We start from the raw sequence: 22,029 nt of genomic DNA, 5'->3' as shown, positions 1-22,029 counted from the left end.
GGAAAGATCGAACCAAACTATCAAAGAATAATTTAGTTTTAGTAAAAACCAAAANTCACCCTGTAAACCTGAAATATATGGTCACCCTGTAAACCTGGAATACAAGGTCACATTTAAACCTGAAATATATGGTCACCCTGTAAACCTGAAATATATGGTCACCCTGTAAACCTGGAATACACGGTCACCTTGTAAACCTGAAATATATGGTCACCCTGTAAACCTGAAATATATGGTCACCTTGTAAACCTGAAATACACGGTCACCCTGTAAACCTGGAATACATGGTCACCCTGTAAACCTGAAATATATGGTCACCTTGTAAACCTGAAATACACGGTCACCCTGTAAACCTGGAATACACGGTCACCCTGTAAACCTGAAATATATGGTCACCCTGTAAACCTGGAATACACGGTCACCCTGTAAACCTGAAATATATATATAGATTCTTGTGCGTTTTCATGTTTTCCGTTTCCTAGTAATGGAAATATTATTCTCCGATACTTTATATCTGCGAGGAGAGTTGAGTGCGGAACTAGGATGGATTCCAGGTTGTTCCGTAGAGTTATACCGATTATTGGGAAGCTAGTGGACAGAGTGAACACTGGGAACAAAGCTAGGAAATAATCCACACCTTCAAGAAATAAACTGGAATCTCCACATCTAGAAAACAAATATTAAGTTATTAGAAATTTGAATAGTTTGAGAAGTTCAGATTCATTTATTTCCTCTCTTTGTTCTGTTAACAAAGGTAAACTATATTATATGGCACTTATATTATGCGATCTACCACGCTCAATTCAAGTATTTTTCAATTTAGATCGAAATCTTTCATATATTCATCTGGTTGGATTTTGTCTGGTTGTGTTTGTATGGTTGGATAGGATTGGGCTAGGTTGGATTTTGTCTGGTTGTGTTTGTATGGTTGGATAGGATTGGGCTGGGTTGGCAAAAGACAATTTACAAATTCTCTCTTCTCTTTATACAAGTAATAACAATAAGAATAGATATTAAACCGTAAACTGGATAAAGGAGGGGAGATGTACATACATTAACAAATATTTAGTTTATATTCTACAATTAAATAGACCAACATAGTTCTTTCTTCTTTATAACAAAGCTTTGTTTTACAAGGTCTTTAACAATGCACTACTCAGCACTATCAAACCATAATAAATATAAATATATGCATATCTAACACAAGTACTTGTAAAGAGCGATAGTAATATATGTAATGCAAAAACCGCCTTGCTTTATTTCTAATGGTTCGGATGGTTGCAAAGCACAGTTAAAAGCTTAATGTATTGGATGGTTGCAAGGTTTGGTTAGAACCTAAATGTATCGCATGGTTGCAAGGTATAGTTAGAACCTAGATGTTTAGGATGGTTGCAAGGTATGGTTAGAATCTGAATGTTCAGCATGGTTGCAAGGTATCGTTAAAACCTGAATGTATCGGATGGTTGCAAGGTATGGCTAGAACCTAAATTTATAGGAAAGTTGCTAGGTATGGTTAAAACCTGAATTTTTTGGACGGTTGCAAGGTATGGTTATAACACTTGAATGTAACGGATGGTTGCAGGGTATAAGGTTAGAAAAAGCGAATGTATAGGATGGTTGCAAGGTAAGATTATAAGAAGTGAATGTATAGGATGGTTGCAAGGTAAGATTATAAGAAGTGAATTTAAAGGATACAGCTTGTAGAGCAGGTTTAATTCGACGGAAGGAATGGAGAATGCGGCTGAATGCCAATTTTGACGACGAGTAAAAACTAATGAGATTTTTGTTTGCTTTTATATGGCAGAAGGTTCGTTTTCATCTTTTTTTAATTGCTTCCTAAGATTTGATTTATTTTTCTGATATATTTCCAAGAAGGTGAGTCACAAAATTAACAAACAAGATTTGCCATATTTTCCAAATTCCTAAAATCATTTTAGGCCAATCAAAAAAGATAGTGTTTGTATGAGTAAAATTTGAACCATTTCTAAAAAATATTTCGAAGAAACTCTCGTTCTATTTTCTGTTTTTCTTTCAAAATTGATCCTAGGCAAACATATATGGGTAAATGGCGGGGCGGAAATGAAGAGAAAGGAAAAAGGTTTCCAATATTTTCACGTCAAGAATAAGAATGAAAGGGGTTAACTTTATTCATCTATTATATATCTACATATTGTTTAAAAGTTAGAATAAAGTTGAGTACTTCAACTGCGCAGGACGGAATACGTTTTATCTAGAGTTCGGAGAGGTAAAATTTAATTTAACTGTTTTAAAAAATATAAAATATTTGTATTTATGATATTTTAGAAGTATATTTTATACAGGCCTGTGTCCCAATAAACATGCGAATTGAGTGACGAAGTCCAAATCGTCTTTGTCAGGAGTTGTTGTATTGCCTAATTTCAATGGTCAAAATAAAGTTACGTCTGCTAGAGTTTATTTTTTTGAAATGGTTTGTTATTCTGCAAAACCAAGGAGTATAGATTACATAGTTGGAGAGATCGACCCGATCCGCCGCACCATATGATTTTACATGCTAAACAGACGGTACTCCACTTGGAAAAGAGGTTTTTAAATGTCGTATTTTTATTTTTTAAATGGGGTTTTCAGTAAATAAAACTCCTTGTATAAAACCCTGTACTGTGTTTGTACAAGGGAATTTCTCATTTTACTAAGTACAACAGAATGCAATCAAAACATAAACAAACAAATTATTATCTCTAGCAGACGAAATATCTATGGATACAGCTTTTATATTTGGCATCACCAAACTTAATCAAAAATTTACAAAGACGATATCAAAATCGTCACTGAATTCTTATGATTATTTAAATTAATTTTAAACACTATACGTAAAATACTTTTCTTTAATACAATCTAAGATTTCGGTAATTTTCCTCTTTTGAGGATTTAAAAATTTTACAGATTAAAAACTTCTTAATAACAATCGGCCTCAAGCATTTCCTGTAATCATGAGAGGTCCCACAAAAAATGACTTCAGCCGAAGCAACGTTTATTGGCTAAAAAAATTTATAAATAAAAATTTACAAAATTTAGAGAAGACTTGAAAATCGTCTTTGATATTTAATGTATGACAAAGAAATTATGAAAACTAGGAGCTGTACTTCTTACGAGCTTTTCATAAAGTGGTCTAAATATATATATATAAATGTATATATATACTTTTCTCGTGTCGTAAAAATTGACCAGGATATTAAGACAATTTTGATTTAGTAAATAAATTGAAATTTTAAACTTTTTTTTGCAATATCACTGTCAATTTTGAAGATACAGAAATGGTAGACTACATTTTGAAAATCTTAAGACCAGGCGTTTACAATTTTAGATCTTTAAATCGGATTACTGCAAAAATTGTGTTCATGAAAAATCCCACATGGATCGAAGACGATATAAAGGACACTAAATTCCCATGTTTATTGGTACACCCTGTATATAAGAATAAAGAAAAAATATTAATGATGTAACATTTTCTAATCATCATTTTCAAAAAGAAGGAGCAGGAAAGAAATATTTTGAAACCAATAAATAAAAGAATGAAGGAATAAATGCGTTGCAGGTATAAATAAAAGAAGGAATAAATAAAAGACTGAATAAATAAATGAATGAATGAATAAATAAATGAATGTATAAATGAAAAAAAAATCTAAAAATAATGATTGTATTAAAGATTAAAGATGTAGTGAAGTATATATTGACCTGTCAGGTTTGAAAGCAAGAGTATATAGATCTGGAATACTGGGAAAGGCAAAAATTCCTTAAGAAAAAAAACGTTCAACGATTATGTTTTTCATACCCAAGTATTATAATACCAAAAAAATAAATCCTAGTAAAGAGAAGATAAAGTAAAACCAAAAAACAGGAATAAATCTAAAACCAAAAGTTTAAACTAAACCTCATGACAAAGGAAATAAACTTTAAAATTATAAACTTCAATAAAACTGATAAATCCAAAAAAAACCTTAAACCATGCAGAGTTTATAATAAAAGTTATAAACCAGGAATAAACTTTAAACCGTAAAAATGGAATTGAGGTTTTGCTATACACTCTGATTTTCTAATCCCTTGCACAGAATTAGGGACTAGAAATAACTCGAAAACCATTAACTTAAACTTACTTGATGAAACCTGGAAATAACTTGAAACCCATAAATTTAAAACTAAACCTGGAAATGTCATGTAACCCATGAATTTAAAATTTAACCTGATGAAACCTGAAATGTCTTGAAAACCATGAATTTAAAACTTAACCTGATGAAACCTGGAAATGTCTTGAAAACCATGAATTTAAAACTAAACCTGATGAAACCGGGAAATGTCTTGAAATATATAATTTTAAAACTTAACCTGATGAAACCGGGAAATGTCTTGAAATATATGATTTTAAAACTTAACCTGATGAAACCTGGAAATGTCTTGAAACCCATGAATTTAAAACTAAACCTGATGAAAAATGGAAGTGTCTTGAAAACCTTGAATTTAAAACTTAACCTGATGAAACCTGGAAATGTCTTGAAAACCATGAATTTAAAACTAAACATGATAAAACCTGAAAATGTCTTGAAAACCATGAATTTAAAACTAAACCTGTTAAGGAGAGAAGAAGATAAAATCCAGCAATAAGAAGATAGTCACCAGCTAATGTTACACCAATTTTATTCTTGTTCTTCACAGGACTAGTAATAACAAATATATAGACAAGGTATAGAATACCTACTACATGATTAGACAAGGTATAGAATACTACCTGATAAGACTAGGTATAGAATACTACCTGATAAGGCTAGGTATAGAATACTACCTGATAAGACTAGGTACAGAATACTACCTGATAAGACTAGATATAGAATACTACCTGATAAGACAAGGTATAGAATACTACCTGATTAGACTAAGTATAGAACACCTACTACCCGATAAGACTAGGTACAGAATACTACCTGATAAGACTATATATAGAATACTAACAGATAAGGCTAGATATAGAATACTACCTGATAAGGCTAGGTATAGAATACTACCTGATAAGACTAAGTATAGAACACCTACTACCTGATAAGACTAGGTATAGAATACCTACTACCTGATAAGACAAGGCATAGAATACTACCTGATAAGACTAGGTATAGAATCTACCTGATAAGACTAGATATAGAATACTACCTGCTAAGACTAGATATAGAATACCTACTACCTGATAAGACTAGGTATAGAATACTACCTGATAAGACTAGATATAGAATACCTACTACCTAATAAGACTATATAGAATACTACCTGATAAGACTAGGTATAGAATACCTACTACCTGATAAGACTAAGTATAGAATACTACCTGATAAGACTAGATATAGAATACTACCTGATAAGGCTAGGTATAGAATACTACCTGATAAGGCTAGGTATAGAATACTACCTGATAAGGCTAGGTATAGAATAATACCTGATAAGGCTAGGTATAGAATACTACCTAATAAGACTATATAGAATACTACCTAATAAGACTATACAGAATACTACCTAATAGGACTATATATAGAATACCTACTACCTGAAAAGACTAGGTACAGAATACTACCTGATAAGGCTAGGTATAAAATACTACCTGATAGGCTAGGTATAGAATACTACCTGGTAAGACTTGGTATAGAATACTACCTGATAAGACTAGGTATAGAATACTACCTGATAAGGCTAGGTATAGAATACTACCTGATAAGACTAGGTATAGAATACTACCTGATAAGGCTAGGTATATAATACTACCTGATAACGCTAGGTATAGAATACTACCTGATAAGACTAGGTATAGAATGATGACACATGAAAGAGTAGACGGATACCCCGAATACAGCTGGTATTGAATCCAAAGAATAAACTGCTGGAGAACCGTGCTCCTCATTTCTACACTCATCCAATCATTTATCACTCCTTGCTTTAAATATCGTTTCATTTTTTTTATTTTTTATTAAAGAATTTTAGATTTTTGATGTTGAACAAAAAAGCAATATAAGAGCTGGGAAATGTTGAGGAAATATTAGAGCTTGGAAAGCCATAAAATTAAAGAAGTAAATATGGCAGAAGACTATAATGTTTCAGGGATAAAACCTTGAAAGGTTTATTTAATGCAAATAATAAGAATACTCTGTAAAATATAAGGATTTAGAAGAATGAAAGAAGTAGAAAGGAGAAAGGAAACGAGGAGAAAGGAGTAGATGCGAAAGGAATAGTAAAGAGATAAGGAGGAACGATGAAAGGAGTATAGAAAGAAGAGAAGGAGAAGAGATGAAAAAACAGAAAGGAGAAAAGAAAGAGAAGTAGAAGATGATAAAGGAGTAGAAAAGAGAATAGAATAAGGTGTGATAGGAGCAGAACGGAGATAAGGAGAAAATGGAAAAGAGTAAAAAGGAGATAAGGAAGATTATGAAAATAGAAGAGGATGAGAGAAATGGGAGAAGTTGGAGAAAGAGAAGAGAGTGTAAGAAAATGAAGAGGATTAGAGAAACTGAAGATTATGAAAGAAAATGAAGAAGACTAGAGAAACGGAAGATCATGAAAGAAAATGAAAAAGATTAGAGTAACGGAAGATTATGAAAGAAAATGAAGAGGATTAGAGAAACGGAAGATTATGAAAAAAATGAAAAAGATTAGAGAAACGGAAGATTATGAAAGAAAATGAAGAAGATTAGAGAAACGGAAGATTATGAAAGAAAATGAAGAGGATTAGAGAAACGGAAGATTATGAAAAAAATGAAGAAGATTAGAGAAACGGAAGTTTATGAAAGAAAATGAAGAAGATTAGAGAAACGGAAGATTATGAAAGAAAATGAAGAAGATTAGAGAAACGAAAGATTATGAAAAAAGGAGGAGAGGACTACAGAAAATTGAGAGGAAGTATTGGGAAGAATGAAGAGTATGAGAGAAATGAACGAGAGTAAGATAAGGAAAAGAAGAATAGAGAAAAAGAAAAGGATGGGAGAAAGAGAAGAAGAAGAGATAAAAGGAAAGGATGAGAAAAACTGAAAGAAATATAAGGATGGAATGAAAGGAAGAGAGAAAGGGAAGAAATTGATATGAAGAAAGGAAAAGGATAAAGGGAGAGTGAATGGGAAGAAATTGATATGAAGGAAGGAAGAGGATATAGGGACGAAGAAAGATTGCTTGAAAGGAAAGAGAGCTTGAATATTTATAAATACTGAAGAGCAGAGTATAAAGTTGAAGAGTTTAAAGGTTCGGCTGAATTATATCAAAATTCTAATCCAAATTGGATAAGTTTAATTCGACCAGGATTATGTTGAGAGAAATTGTATGAGTTTCCTGTCAAGGATTCTAGATATAGAGAGACCAATCATAGCAGAGAATGCTACCCAGCGGAGCAAGGTGGTCAACATCTGCAGGTACTTCGTCTTCGTCACGTTGAAGAAGGTGAAGGGTCCGAGGAGAAGCAAGAATAGTCCAACATAAATCCTTTAATTATCAGATTATAAAAACAAACTTTCATTAATCGACTCAATTAAAATCTTTAAAGGACACCCAAAGTTCTTTTAGTGTTTAAAGGACCTAAGGCGTGATTCAAAGATTGGCAAGTCCGATTCACAACGGTACTCTTTAAACCGTTATCTGAGCAACAAATCGAAATATAGCAAGAAAGAAGAATGCAAGAGGTTTATAAAGAGAAACCATAATTTGAAACGGTCATTTTCAAGTGGAAAAACGCAGATATTATCAAAAATTTTCTCAGAAAACGGTTTAAAGGGTACCGTTGAGGATTGGACATGCCCCTATTTTTAAACATAGAGATTATGAAGATATATTTTTTTTATTTTTTATTTTTTAAAATTAAAAAATATAAAATATTGATTCATTTAAAGTATTTAAATAATTTCTGTTCAAATTATTATTACATTCTTAACATCTCTCTATCTAATTGCCTATTTAAAATTTATACTTTTATAATCAATTTATATTTAATGATCATTGTGAAATAGTTGACAATCAATGGAGTTTGTTATTTTATTATTTTTCTAGTTGTAATTAATGTTATTAACCTGTAAACATTACCCTTTGTAAGAGTAGAAGATGACCAGCATAGATCAGGGTTGGAGGAGAGAGAACTAATATTGGTTCCATTAGGACAGTTACTCTCTAGGTAGGAGAATAAATAGGAGAAACTGGCTCCGATATCTGGAAACTAGATCCTGTGATTTACGGAGTACTCGGATCCATATATTATCCCGGGATAATCTTCACAAACCAAATATTACTGAATTTTCTAATTTTCTATTTAATAGGACTGTTCCCGGATTAGAAAATTAGAACATGAAGTAAAGAAACCTAACAACATGGTCTCTGTTTACGTATTGCCAATTTAAAACATTTATTAATTATTTCACAGGAAAAGTTTTTTCCTGACGAACAAATGAAAATAATTGTAAACCAAAATATGTTATCACACAAAAGTATAAAAGGATTTTGCCAATTACTCCTTTAAAACTGAAGCTAGACTGTAAGCATATGGAATTTTGAAATAATCAAGTCCAAGGCTACAAAAAATTATAATTCAGTTTGTGAGGTAAAACCAAAGCCCAAGAAGTTGCGACACTTCAAAGTCGACGCGTTCTTAAAATCTTAGGCAAACCTCTTATATTGTTGTCTAGATATGGAATTGAGGCAAAGCCTTGAATAATTGGGAAAAAATGTACAAAGTTCAAAATTTATAAAAAATGTTATAAATATAATTCTTTTTTTTTGCATTGCTCAGTGTAATAGAGCTAGTTAGAGAACAAAAGCCCCTTATTTGATAATTTTTTTCTTCATCGTAATTTTGAAAAATTAGCCAACTTTTAAAAAGTTATGAGAGTTTCTTCAAATCGCTTTTAAAAATACAGAAAAAAAAATAACAGAAAATGGTAGATAATAAATAAAGGCTAAAATTATTACTGCAAAGGTTTTGTTTAACAAAAATAGTTTTTTTTATTTGAATCTTTTTTTTGTTATTTAGAATATGGAAATAAAATTTTAGAAATTTTCTGTACCTGCCTCTTCTGTACTCATTTGAACTGTACCTTCATGCACTGTACGTGCCAGTACTTTGTACTACATCTGCCTGCACTGTAACTGCATGTACTGACCTGTCCGAACTGTGCCTGCCAGTACTGTACCTGCATGTACTGTAATTGTCTGTACTGAACCTGCCGGTACTGAACCTGCGTGTACTGTACCTGCCTGGACTGTACATGTGACATCACGAAGAGATTTTGAAAGTGCTGTACAATAGATAGCTAGGTCTCCGTATAGGTACAGGATCATACACAGGGAAAACAAAACCTTCCCTGTCTACAGAATATTCATCAGATTGAATAAATGAACTTTTGAGCAAAGACATAATGAATGAAACAATGAGGGAAGACATAATGAATGAAACAATGAGCGAAGACAGGATGAATATAACAATAAGTGAAGACAATGAATGAAACAATGAGTGAAGACATATATAATGAATGAAACAATGAGTGAAGACATAATGAATGAAACAATGAGTGAAGACATAATGAATGAAATAATGAGTGAAGACATAATGAATGAAACAATGAGTAAAGACATAATGAATGAACCTATGAGTGAAGACATAATGAATGAACCAATGAGTGAAGACATAATGAATAAACCAATTATTGAAGACATAATTATTAAAAATTGTATAACTTAATTGTCAAGAATACCTTGTTGTACAACATATCCGCCATAGTCGCCAGCTCGAGTTGAATATTCAGATTACAAACTTAAACAAATAATAATTTATAATTTTAACATTTCTTGCTTTCTCGCTGAAATATTAGTCTCAAACTTTACAAAATATGAAAAACTAAAATACGAAGATTTAAAATTGACAAATATCTTTTATGGAAAAAATACTTAAAGCGACTTCAGGCGTAATTTCAAGTGACCAATAATTTAAAGAGGGATAAGCCTGATAAATAAAGTCCATGAAAGAAATGAACAGCCATTGTTTTGTTCACACATTTACAAAATCAAAAAGATATGCACAGTGATCAAAATGTTCTAAGTTATCAGTCAAAATCGAAGAAAATTTCGCCACTTTCTTTTCAAAACCAAGAGGTTATAAAAAGTGCTTTTTATTTCTAAAATGTACAGTTCTAGGGCTACACAAATTATCGGTAAACTACTGAGGTAAAATCAAAACACAAGGCGTTGCGACAATTTAAAAATGAACCATTCTTGAAAATTGGAAAATTTATGCAACTTTTCATAGTAGTCTGGATCTATGTGTACTGTATAGATTATCATATTTTAAAAGCAGTCTGGATCTATGTGTATAGATTATCATATTTTCATAGTAGTCTGGATCTATGTGTATAGATTATCAGGTTATCATATTTTCTATTTAGTATCGAGTCAACTCAAGATTAATATATTCAAGAGAGCAATAAATGGAATGGATTCTAATTCAATCTGATTACGTTTAGATTTAATATTTATAAATTCTTTCCACGATTTGTATTTACGTTTGTCAGCAGAGCACAGAGAAATTAAAAGCGAAAATTTCTGGGTAATAAAAATTAAAAAAAGAAAAAAATCCGGCTTTTTAATTATCGTCAATAAATTTTCAAAAGGAGTGACCTGTTTCTGTTTCTGTTTAGGATACAGAGTTAAGCTAACCATGAGATAATAAAATAAATGTTTTTTTTTATAAAGTATATTTCTTAATTTTTCCTTTTATTGTTTTTTTTTTCGATATTTTGAAAAGAAAATGTGTTTTTTTTATGGAAGTAAATTATTATTAAAAAAAAATTTGTTTGTATCAATATGAAAAGCTTGATTGTGTTTACCTGTTCTGCTCCCCAGCTCCGAGTCCGTAGTTCCGTAGTTATTAAACTGTATCTGTCCTGTCAAATCCGTCCTCACCAAGCATCCTTGATCACTGTAATCCTCGTCCTCAAAATAGTTTTGCTCCTTCTCTTCATCATCATCCTCTCCGTCCTACCCAGAGTACTGTTAAAAATGTAAAGTTACTCAATATAGGGTTTGACATATTTTACGTTGGAAATTACTTTTCAGTATCCTTATTCCCTGCCTCCCTATATTCCTAACATTTATACCTTATACAATGTTTCTTACCAATTTTCCATGCTTTTTGACAAATGGTTTAAAACGAAATTGACAAAAGCAGGGAACTATTGAATGGAATGAGGCCAATTTTAAAGAATTTGAGCCGCGGTTCAAATTTAAGCCGTAGATCAAAAATTGTTTGTTCCACTTAAATCTGTATTAAATTTTTCAAGATTTAAGCCGGCACTCAATTGAAGCCGGTTTTCGTTGGATTTGAGACGCGGCTTAAATTCATTAAATTTGGACACTGAATGAATAAAGCTCTAAAATTTACGACTACGTGTACGCGACTACGTCTATTTAAAATATCTCGCCCCTGATTTAAAAAAAGATTTAAAAGTTTCTAGTTCCTTGTTTACGGAATGAATTCGCCTTGTCTCTTGAACAGCATTAATTCCATTACACGCTGCCATAGTCTCCAGTACCCAGGTAGCAGTGATATAGCTGGTTAGAGCTAGGAACAGGAGAAGGATGATCCCAACCAACCAACCTGCAGCCTGGAATGCCGAGGGTAGAGCTAGAGCTCCGGTTCCAACTATAAGGTTGAAGATGAATACTCCAGCTGTTAGAGGAGACATAGTTGGGGGTCCAACAGGACCTGGAGATCCAACCATTCTACCTAAAACCATTTGAATTTGAAAATCTTGAAAAACTGCCAAACCAATATGTATTTGGCTGAATCTTCAATACTAAGAAAATGTTGGTAAAGGACTAAGACCAGCTCACAAAAGAAATAAAATATGTTTTATACTTATTCATTTATTTCTTTGGTTTAATCTATGATCCTAGTTGATTGTTTTATCCTACTGCCAAGTATGGTTGTGTATCTTAGTGTACATACATAAACACATGAATATATATTAAATATGTCTCTTTACTCCCAACCTCCTCCTTACCTCACCTCCTCTCCCTGGCCACACACCTTGGTTCCGTTCCAACTCTACTCCCCCCTTGTTCTTTTTCCTTTTTTGTTCCTTTTCCTACACTACCTCCTCTCCCTTTTGTTCCTTTTCCCACACTGCCTCCTTCCCCCTTATTCCTTTTCCTTAGATACCTCCTCTACCCCCTGTTCATTTTCCTACGATACCTCCACTACCCCTGTTCCATTTCCTACGATACCTCCACTCCCACTTGCTTCTTATCCTAAACTACCTCCACTCCCCCTTTGCTCCTTTTCCGAAACTACCTCCAAGGCTCCACACCCACTTGTTCCTTTTCTTACACTACCTGTACACCCCCTTGTTATATTTCTTACGGTACGTACCTCCACTCCCACATTTCTCCTTTTCTGACACCACCTCCACTTCCACTTGTTCCTTTTCCTGCATTACCTCTACTATCCTTTTCTGCCTTTCCTACGATACCTCCACTCCTCCATTGTTCCTTTTTCTTTAGTCGGGCTACACTACCTCCACTCCCCCTTGTTCCATTTCCTAAACTGCTTCCACTCCCCTTTGTTCCATATCATACACTACCTCCACTCCCCCTTGTTGATTTTTCTACAATAACTCCTCTCCCCCTTGTTCCTATTCCAACCCTACTTTCACTCCCCCTTGTTCCTATTCCAACGCTACCTCCACTTCTCCTTATTCCTATTCCAACGCTACCTCCATTCCCCATTGTTCCTATTCCAACGCTACCTCCACTCCCCTCTGTTCCTATTCCAACGCTACCTCCACTCCCCTCTGTTCCTATTCCAACGCTACCTCCACTCCCCTCTGTTCCTATTCCAACGCTACCTCCACTCCCTCTTGTTCCTATTCCAACGCTACCTCCACTCCCGCTTGTTCCTATTCCAACGCTACCTCCACTCCCCCTTTTTCCTTCTTTACCTACCCTACTTTCCTGTGTTGCAATCTAGGTTGGATTATTGAGGAACATATACGATATATACATTATACACATATTTATATATTTATGGTTTATTTATGCAATCTACTGCGAACCATCTACAATATGCCTCTTTATGTAAAAATGTAAATAAACATAAACCTGTAATTTTCCAGTGCTTGGGTAAATATATATTCAAACACACCTCAAAATCTACGAAAGATGTTTTTGAATATATGCTCAGTAATATCTGAGTATAGTAATTTTTTTATTGTATTTGAATTTTGTGATTGTTTTCTGTTAATTTTGTCTGCTGTATTTTGTTTTTATTTTTCATTTTTTATAGTTCTAATTTCTGATTTCTGCCCTTTTTTCTATATATGCCAAGTGTGTTTAGAAAAAACATGTTTCTAATTTATCCTGACAGACCCTAACTTCGCCCAACAGAATCTCTACTTGACCTCCCTCCCTTCATGTTCAAGTATTTTTATTTAGTTCTTTTAATATTACCACCTATCTTTAATGTTGACTTTTAGTTTAGTTTAGTTTAGTTAAGTCTAGTTTAGTTTAGTTTAGTTTAGTTTTATAAAAAGAAGACGACAGTTAAGATTTAAATACCAGGTCACGAAATATAATAACAAGTGGCAGATATGTCAGTATCACAATATTCACCGAATTTAGTTTAGTTTACATGCTACTCTGGCAATATGTTTCACACAACTAATATTAGTCAGCACTATAATATGAACCAACAAATGTGGTTAATTTCTCATTATCTTTCAGATAATATTTTATATTGCGTTATTCTAAATGTGGGGGGGGGGGGGGTAGAAATAAATCAGAGTAACAGAAGAAAAAAGTTATTTAGAGAAGGAGGAATAAAAAATGTGAAAAAAGGATAAGAAAATGAAGAAATTAATAGAAATAGAAAAATGGAAAAAAGTAGAAGAAGAAAATAAACATCAAGATAAATAAAAAAAGAAGAAAAAATGAAGATGAGAAAGTAGGAAGGAAGGATTTATGAAAAAATAGAGATGAATAAGTAACAAGGAAGGAAAAAGAAAAGTGAAGAAAGAGGAATGAGAAAGAAGGATAATTAAGGAATGATAAAGGATGAGATAGGAAACTGAGAAAGGAAGACTAATGTTTGGGAATAAGATTGTGAACTGAGTAAAGAAATCACAAGATCTGATTGTAAGTATAAGAGATATGAGTAGTTTAACGAGTTCTATCTATAGATTGTATCTTGATAGATAGATAGAAAAATTCTAGTCAGCTGATCTTTACAGGCTGTCAAAATATAGATTTAAGAATTTAATATTTAGCCTTCTGTAGCAGGTTCCTCATTCTCATTCACCCTACCTTATCCTTATCCTTCCTCATCTTCATCCTTCCTTATCCGCATCCTTCCTCATCTTCATCCTTTCTCATCCTTCTCCTCACTCATCTTTATCCTTCCTCATCCTCTTCCATCTTCATCTGCATCCTCATATTCATCCTTCCTTATCCGCATCCTTCCTCATCTTCATACTTCCTCATTCTCATCCTTCTATATTTTCGTCCTTGATCATCATCATTTGTAATCGTTAAAAGTATTGACCTGTAAATACTATATTAGCTAAAAACAAGTGTTCTTAGTCATTATTTATATTGATTAGTGTTGGTAAACAAAACAAATATATTTATATTGGTAACTCTTTATTAAAGGCCCAGGGGACCATGATAAATTAATGAAAAAATATAAAAACTGCAGAGGGATGAAAAACTGAAGACATAAGAAATTTTTAGTATAGTCATTTGGAAATTATTTGTTGCAAAGCTCTTCTTTGTATCTAGCTATAATTTGAAAATAAAAATAGATTTTAAAAATGTTGTTAATCAAAGAACAAAACATTTTAACGATTTTTTCTCTTTTATCTCTTGCATAGAACTGAGACTGATCCAGGAGTTTGATGAAAACACAATTATCAGAGTTCGATATTACTGTGACATCTGTTTTGATGAGGAAGAAAGAAAGGCAAAATTAAAAACTACATTCCACGCTGGTAGATATTGTGTGACTCCTTGCATAAATCGTGGGGATTCCCTTTAAGCTGAGTAAAAGATTGTATCCAAGTCAAGTTACATGGTGAGCAATCTACAAACTTTACTTTACTTTACAAGGTTGGGAACTTCAAGAAAACAATACAGAGAATACAGATTCTTTCCTTCCTTACTCTTCTACTCATCTTTATACAGGATACAGGATACACGAGAGAAAGAGGATACAGGACACAGGACACAGGATACAGAATACAGGAGACAGGGTACACAGGACACAGAGGATACAGGATACAGGATATAGGATTTAGGATACTGCAAGATATAGGGTGCAGTTTACAGAACACACAATACTGGATACGGGATACATAATACAGAATATACTGGATACACGTACAGGATACACAGAATACACAGGACACAGAGGATACAGGATACAGGATACAAATACCCATACAGGATACACATAATACACAAGTCACAGAGGATACAGGATACAGAATAAAGGATACAGGATAAAGGATACAGGATAAAGGGTACAGGATACAGGATACACATAATACACAGGACACAGAGGATACAGGATAAAGGATTCAGGATTCAGGATACAGGATATTGGATACAGGAAACAGAACAAAGGATACCGGAGAAAGTATGCACATAACTAAACAAAATTATTCTGGAAAACAAATTCTAAGATTTTAATCTCATTTAACAAAGGTAATGAACATGGATCTGAATATTTCAATTCAAATGTAGAGCTTAAGAGAAGAATATTAAATCATGAATTATCTTGGATAAGGAACCAGACATTGGTTCTAAGATGAACAAAACCTCATCAGAATATCAAACTATGAAAGGGAGTGTTAGCGTGATCTAAAGTAATTCTACATTTAAAGATGGAAATGCCAGATTCACAACAGTACCCTTGAAACCTTCATTTGATTAATAATGTGGGAAATATTGTCGTTTTTCTTGGTTTAAAAATGTTTATTTCTGATAATTCCAGCAGTAGAAATGCGCTATAGTCACTTTTGTAGAGAAACCACCATTGAAAACAATGAGCTTTCCAAATTATTAACTTCTAATTCATATTTAAACAGACAAAGCTTTTAAGGGTACCGTTGTGAATTGTGAATTGTCACTTGAAATCACGGTATTAGTCCCTGTAAGACGTGATTAACACAAAATTAATTAACGCTAAGTATCTCAGAAGTCGGAACACGATTGGAATAAATGTTTTTACGTTTCCAATTTCCATGTTCCACCATTTTCCTCCATTTTCCACCATTTTCCACCATTTTCCACCATTTTCCACCATTTTCCACCATTTTCCATCATTTTCCATCTGGCAGAATAAAGAGACAAAATCAAACCATTTTTCATTTAACGGGAGAAAATGGGATTGAAGACTCATTGAGTCTGAATCACCATGGGTCTCTGTATTTAACCCCCCCGGCCATACAAAGCTCATCTCCGGTTAGTTCAACCTAAATCCCATAAACCATGATCTTCAGAGTAACTGCAGAGAAGTCCTGAGCTAAATTTCGAAACTTTTACACAAATTTTTTTCCACTTAATTTCTGTCATGTTCTTTTTAAAATATAAGAAAATAGAAATGAGCAAAGAAAAAGAAAAAGTTGACCTAAATATACTAAAACTAGAACTGATAGTGTAACACAATCTATATACATACATGAATACATGAATATAAAGATAAACAAATAAATATAGAAATATGTGGTTTGATGTATGATGACAAACTCTTCTTGTTTTCTGATCAATGTTTTATATACGGGAGTCAGTACACACATCTATATAGTTCCTGTTCAGTTCCTGTTCAGTTCCTGTTCAGTTCCTGTTCAGTTCCTGTTCAGTTCCTGTTCAGTTCCTGTTCAGTTCCTGTTCAGTTCCTTATATTCAGTTTACACATTCAAGATATTGATATTCAGTTTACACATTCAAGATATTGATATTCAGTTTACACATTCAAGATATTGATATTCAGTTTCAAAATGCCTATTGGGGAAAATTTCCAAATTCAAATAATGCTTGTAATAAATTTTCCCGATTAGGGGAGGGGGCTGGGTTAGCATTAAATTCCCTGGGCCTGGACTAGAAGTTTAGTTTTTAAAATAAAACTCTAACTTGCCCCTGGACATAAGTCTAGCTTCGGACTTGTTTTGATATATTATCATTATTTAACAAACCATTTCATTTCAAATTAAACTAAAATATTAAATCAAGAATAATTCTAAGCCTTCACATGGTTACTAACTAGCATCTGTGAAGCTGATCCTGATTCATAATCTTTTTTGCCTAAAATTTATGTTTTTTTTTCTCATTTTATTATTTGAGGTATATAATTTCCTTACAGACAGAACATACTTTGCACTAGCTAATTTCGCGTGATTTATCCACCAATTAAATACTTACTTTTTTGTGGTTCCTTTCTTGCCAATAATATACATAACTATGGGAGAATATAATGATTTATTTTTATAATATAATGAATATGTTTCAAGACAAGTACAGGATTACAGGATATTTTTTAGGTTTAAGATCTTTTCTGACAAATAAGAAAACAAAAAAGTAGATTTTTTTGTGTGTTGAATAGAACGAGATAAAAACCAAATAAAATAAATGGAGGATATCCTGGGAAAGGAGAAAAAATGATTTAATATAATTTTTGGTTTAAAGAGTTGAAGCTTCAAGATCAGGAATATTAGAGAGACCTCCTCCAAACCATCCTCCCCAGGACCAGGTTGGTGGGCCCTGGAAAATTTAATCATTTAAAAAAAAAACGTTATTTATTAATATTTTTAAAGTATTCTTAAAATTTTTTGTTTAAAATATTAGACGTACCCTTGTAAAGCATGTGTTAGGAGTGACTGGTTGTTTTCCTTCAACCCAGTACATCATGTAGAAATTACACATTTCATCCTCGTTTGTAGTCCCGATATATACTGTCCTAAATAGCAGTTTTATATATATTAGTAGTCCCGATATATACTGTCCTAAATAGCAGTTTATATATATTAGTAGTCCCGATAAATACTGTCCTAAATAGCAGTTTACATTAGTAGTCCCGATATATACTGTCCTAAATAGCAGTTTTTTATATATTAGTAGTCCCGATATATCCTGTCCTAAATAGTAGTTTTATATATATTAGTAGCTCCGATATATGTAGTCCTATATAGCAGTTTTATATATATTAGTAGTCCCGATATATGTAGTCCTAAATAGTAGTTTTATATATATTAGTAGCTCCGATATATGTAGTCCTAAATATCTCCCTACCATCTATCCATAAACCTTATTCTCTACTCCCTCCCTACCATCTATCCATAAACCTTATCTGTAGAAGCTGGTTTATATAAAATTCTCTGTATAAAGAACATCGATTTGAGATGATCACGGTTCCTTGGCAAGTTTCAAGAACAATCCCTGAAAAACCAAACAGCAAAGCATATTTATATTTGTATGAATATGGTCTGAGTAAACATATGAACTGGATAGCTTATCAATCTTGGCATGTGTGTATTTCTAGACTGCAGAGAAAACCATGAAAGAGAAACTAGTCAGTCGAGCACTGAACCAAGAAAATATTATATTTTATCTCAATTATGGTTCTACTATGTTCTACTATAGCATCAAACTCCAGAGTCTGTAGCTAAAGAAAATTACGTCAGATTTGGAGTTTCGCCTTCTTAAAGTTTATAGTTTCATGTAACAAGCGGTTTGAGATGTTTTTAACCCTATTCTCCTGATATAATTCCTGATATAAACCAATTTACAATCACAAGATGTCAGCAAATGTTGCAGCTCAAGTTTTCCAAATAAGTTCTGATCCTTGCTGTAAATAAAGTCAAGGCTAAACTTTTGTATTTAGATGATTTCCCATCTGAGCAAATAAACTTCTCTCAGTTTTATGTTGTTTTGATTTCTCAGCAGTCTAATTCTTCAACTTTAGCTGGGTTTTTATTCTTTCTTCTCAGACCAATTACATACTAGCGGGGTAAATAAATGTTTGGGGTTGACTAGCCTCTATCTATGTATATCTATATCCAGTCCCTTTTTCAGTTTTATGTTAATTCCATACTCTCCGGTTTCACCTACTATATCTGATCACCACTGTTGTACCGTACAAATATACGAGCAAGTACGCCAAAAGTTGGGTTGTACAGGCCTGCGACCCCTGGAGATAAACTAACCTGTCTCTGTTGTTGACCATGGTGCACCTCGCTGCAATAGTGTCCCCCTTCCGTACCGTCATCTCCGTCTCTATAGGGTAGAACATCTGGGGGAGCATTGGATCCTTCTTACCGATCAGTTTCCAATTATTCTTATCCCGAACCCTCCATCCAGATACAACCTTTCCTGAAACACTCGCCCTTGATATAGGTTTTAAATCAATCCAGTCTTGACATCGAAGTCCATTACAAAAGATTAAAGGGACTATTTACAATATTACACTTGAAACCTAAATCTGATGTAGACTCAAAAAGTGTTTATTTCCTTAAATTTCTCCATGGTTTCTTATAAGCAAGAAATACGCGTCACTTTTGCAGAGAACACACAAATGAAAATTAAAAAAAAAAGCCTCTTGATCTGACAAATCTTATTTATAGGGCATCATTGTAAATCGGGCATTGTCAACTTTGCATGAAGGGTCACATGAAATAACGCTTAAAGACCCTTTATGGAGAATAGTTTTGCACAGAGATAATTAAGCTGGTTCGCCTTTTCACGAAACCCCATGCAGTTGCTTTGCAGAAGAAAGTCGTTCCTGAAGAGATGACGACCTTACGGCATTCATCACATTTATAGCATCGAGTAAAGGTTGTCGTGTGCTCATCAGAAAAATAGAAACATTATTTAGAATAAAAATATTGCTATGCGAAGAGTTCTTCTTACAAAAACAGTTGATTGAATTTAGTGTAAATGGAGAAATCTACTAATTCAAATGTCGTCATCCTCGGAAGAAGAATGTAAAGTCTTCAAAGATATGCAATCGCTGTCATTATATAGATATAAAGACTTACAGACCTTTTAACTCCTTTCAGTTTTCATTTACATACAGTATTCTTCACTTTCTAATAATGGAATGTTGCAGATATTTAGTTTTTTAATTAAATGATTATATGGAACTCTATGAAACTGTTCCCGCATATATTCGTGGCTATTTATTTATGTTCAAAATTACTGAGATTTACGTAAAATAGTATAAAAACCATCGAAAAATTGACATTTGATAAATTCTTTTGATGTATGGCTCATTTAGAGTTTAACTGTACAAAAAGTTCTATAAGTAAAGTTATTTAGTTGTATATGGGAATTTAAGAATGTATTTTTCTTATCCACAGCGACCGAAGATATGTTTATACTAACTTTGGTTCAATGAAAATGCACATCCTGAAGTATTAAAAATATTTCTTAATTTCTATTTATAGAATTTTGACGAGTGTAATGTAAATCATTATCTCCACGCATTGTTCAGTGATAACCAGAAACTCTGAAATAGGAAGACGACTTTTAAACTCAACTCAACTTAAACTACCTATGTAGTTCAATGAACATTAGACATAGCCATTGTACGTAGTGTAAATAGATCCGTTTTACTTAAATTGTGCTTTGCTAGGTTAATAGTAAAAATATTTGCTATGTAAAACTCACAAAATCAAAACTAACAAAGTATATTGCTATAATGTCGCCTTTCTACTCTATTGTTTTCTGGTTATGACTGTATTGTTAAAACTAACCTAGCCCATGCGTGTGTGTCCTAAAAGCGAAAGGATGGATTTCTCTTGTATCCTCAATCTCACAGGAGGTTTCAAAATATGTTGTTGAATGTGCAGGAGCAAATCCTCCGGTTCCTAGGAGAAGTACTCCAGCAGATTTAGGTTGCTGCTCCTCTGTATACTGGAGGAATACACCGCTATCATCTCCCTTCTCTGGGATCTCGTCAATACTAGCATAGTGAACCTGGAGTACCAGATACTTGATACTGGAGTCTGCACCAACCCTTTAATAATAATCATGTTAAAAATATACGAAACCTTTTTTAGAGATTTTTTCTAAAAGACGACATTTGTTCAAACCTTTTTTGAGAGAAGACGAGGAGAGACAAGACGAAAATAAAGATAAACAATGTACATTAATTTTTTGCACTTTACCAATTAACGTTATGCATTTGTAAACTGTCCAAGAAATAAAAAAAAACATGTTTTTAGTATTTAGGGACAGTTATAATTGTTAGAGGTAGTAATGCATAGTTTAACTTTTAAGACCATATGTATATCTGCAGTCCAAAGATAATATATATATAGATATGCAGGCAGGTAGAAACCTCCTTCCTAAATTGCTTGTAGCAGACAACTAATTTTTGAACCTCTGAGAGAAGGTGCGAGGAGAGACATCTATAGCAAATTGATTACTTTCTATATTCCTTTCTCCTCTTGCTGCCATCTGTAGGAAATACGCATTTGTGTTATATAAACATACAGTACGCGTATTGCACCCTGTATAGTTCAAGTGTTGCTATATCTGGACCTGTTTGACCAATAAAATTAAATTTCAAGGTAACACAAACATACAGTACGCGTTTTGTTTATGTTATGATCAGTTGTACTTACGAAACATGACAATAGCAAGACGACTTGAAAGTCGTCTTTGGTATTTGAATTTATTTCTGACATTTAGTCTTCTATCTACTTTAACATGTATAATTCTTGAAACAAGTATCACATAATTCTCCTAGCCCTGGCATTTCCAAAAAGTGGTCTGCGTTTTCTGTGCTTTCAATATTACCGGAGATATAAAGAGTTTGGTTCAGATTTCAATTTTGTTAAATAAAAGCAAAATTGTCGAAATCTGAACGAAATTCTTCATATCTCGGGCAATATTGAAAGCACAAAAAAGGCAGACCACATTTTGGAAATGGCAGGACAAGGGAAATTTTGTGATTATTATCTCTAGAAATTTACTTCTAAAATTAGGTTGACAAATAAA

At 33.0% G+C, this 22,029-nt stretch overlaps 2 protein-coding genes across 4 annotated transcripts in view; both read right to left on the bottom strand.

Annotated features, from left to right (window-relative positions):
• Positions 1–317: 317 nt before the first annotated feature.
• On the bottom strand, positions 318–13,664 carry LOC111696776 (transmembrane protein 104 homolog). 3 transcript variants are annotated; one of them, XM_023466513.1, is made up of 12 exons: positions 13,648–13,664; positions 13,138–13,188; positions 11,496–11,764; positions 10,866–11,016; positions 9,738–9,796; positions 9,237–9,351; positions 8,064–8,160; positions 7,333–7,482; positions 5,809–5,919; positions 4,603–4,691; positions 3,715–3,772; positions 319–666 (listed from the first exon to the last, which is right to left on the bottom strand). In XM_023466513.1, the coding sequence occupies exons 3-12, from the start codon at positions 11,757–11,759 to the stop codon at positions 393–395; spliced, it is 1,368 nt and encodes a 455-aa protein (XP_023322281.1). In that variant the 5' UTR covers positions 11,760–11,764; positions 13,138–13,188; positions 13,648–13,664; the 3' UTR covers positions 319–392. The 3 variants fall into 3 exon arrangements, with proteins under 3 accessions (XP_023322290.1, XP_023322281.1, XP_023322274.1); XM_023466506.1 differs by lacking the exon at positions 13,648–13,664 and adding an exon at positions 13,594–13,645; XM_023466522.1 differs by lacking the exon at positions 13,648–13,664 and having other exon boundaries at positions 318–666; positions 13,138–13,183.
• A 3,825-nt stretch (positions 13,665–17,489) lies between these two features.
• The window catches only part of LOC111696841 (peptidylglycine alpha-hydroxylating monooxygenase), an 8,196-nt gene continuing 3,656 nt past the window's right edge, over positions 17,490–22,029 (bottom strand). Inside the window, exons 6-9 of the mRNA XM_023466591.1 lie at positions 20,781–21,043; positions 19,233–19,398; positions 17,881–17,986; positions 17,490–17,790 (exon numbers count right to left, since the gene is read on the bottom strand). Of these exons, the coding sequence (XP_023322359.1) occupies positions 17,710–17,790; positions 17,881–17,986; positions 19,233–19,398; positions 20,781–21,043 (616 nt within the window). The 3' untranslated portion in view covers positions 17,490–17,709. The remainder of the gene's footprint in view (positions 17,791–17,880; positions 17,987–19,232; positions 19,399–20,780; positions 21,044–22,029) is intronic.

This window comes from Eurytemora carolleeae, unplaced genomic scaffold, assembly GCF_000591075.1.
Source record: "Eurytemora carolleeae unplaced genomic scaffold, Eaff_2.0 scaffold72, whole genome shotgun sequence".
Lineage (NCBI taxonomy): Eukaryota > Metazoa > Arthropoda > Copepoda > Calanoida > Temoridae > Eurytemora > Eurytemora carolleeae.
This window is presented reverse-complemented; position numbering and strand designations above follow the sequence as displayed.

What these genes read in the sequence shown, in the direction of transcription:
- LOC111696776 (XM_023466513.1), bottom strand. Translation starts at nt 11,759, where the DNA reads ATGGTTGGATCTCCAGGTCCTGTTGGACCCCCAACTATGTCTCCTCTA. An exon ending in ACAAAGGGTAATGTTTACAG is followed by an intron (nt 7,483 to 8,063) that starts GTTAATAACATT and finishes TGATAATTAAAG; the next exon opens with GATTTATGTTGGACTATTCT. An exon ending in ATATCTAGAATCCTTGACAG is followed by an intron (nt 5,920 to 7,332) that starts GAAACTCATACA and finishes GGATGAGTGTAG; the next exon opens with AAATGAGGAGCACGGTTCTC.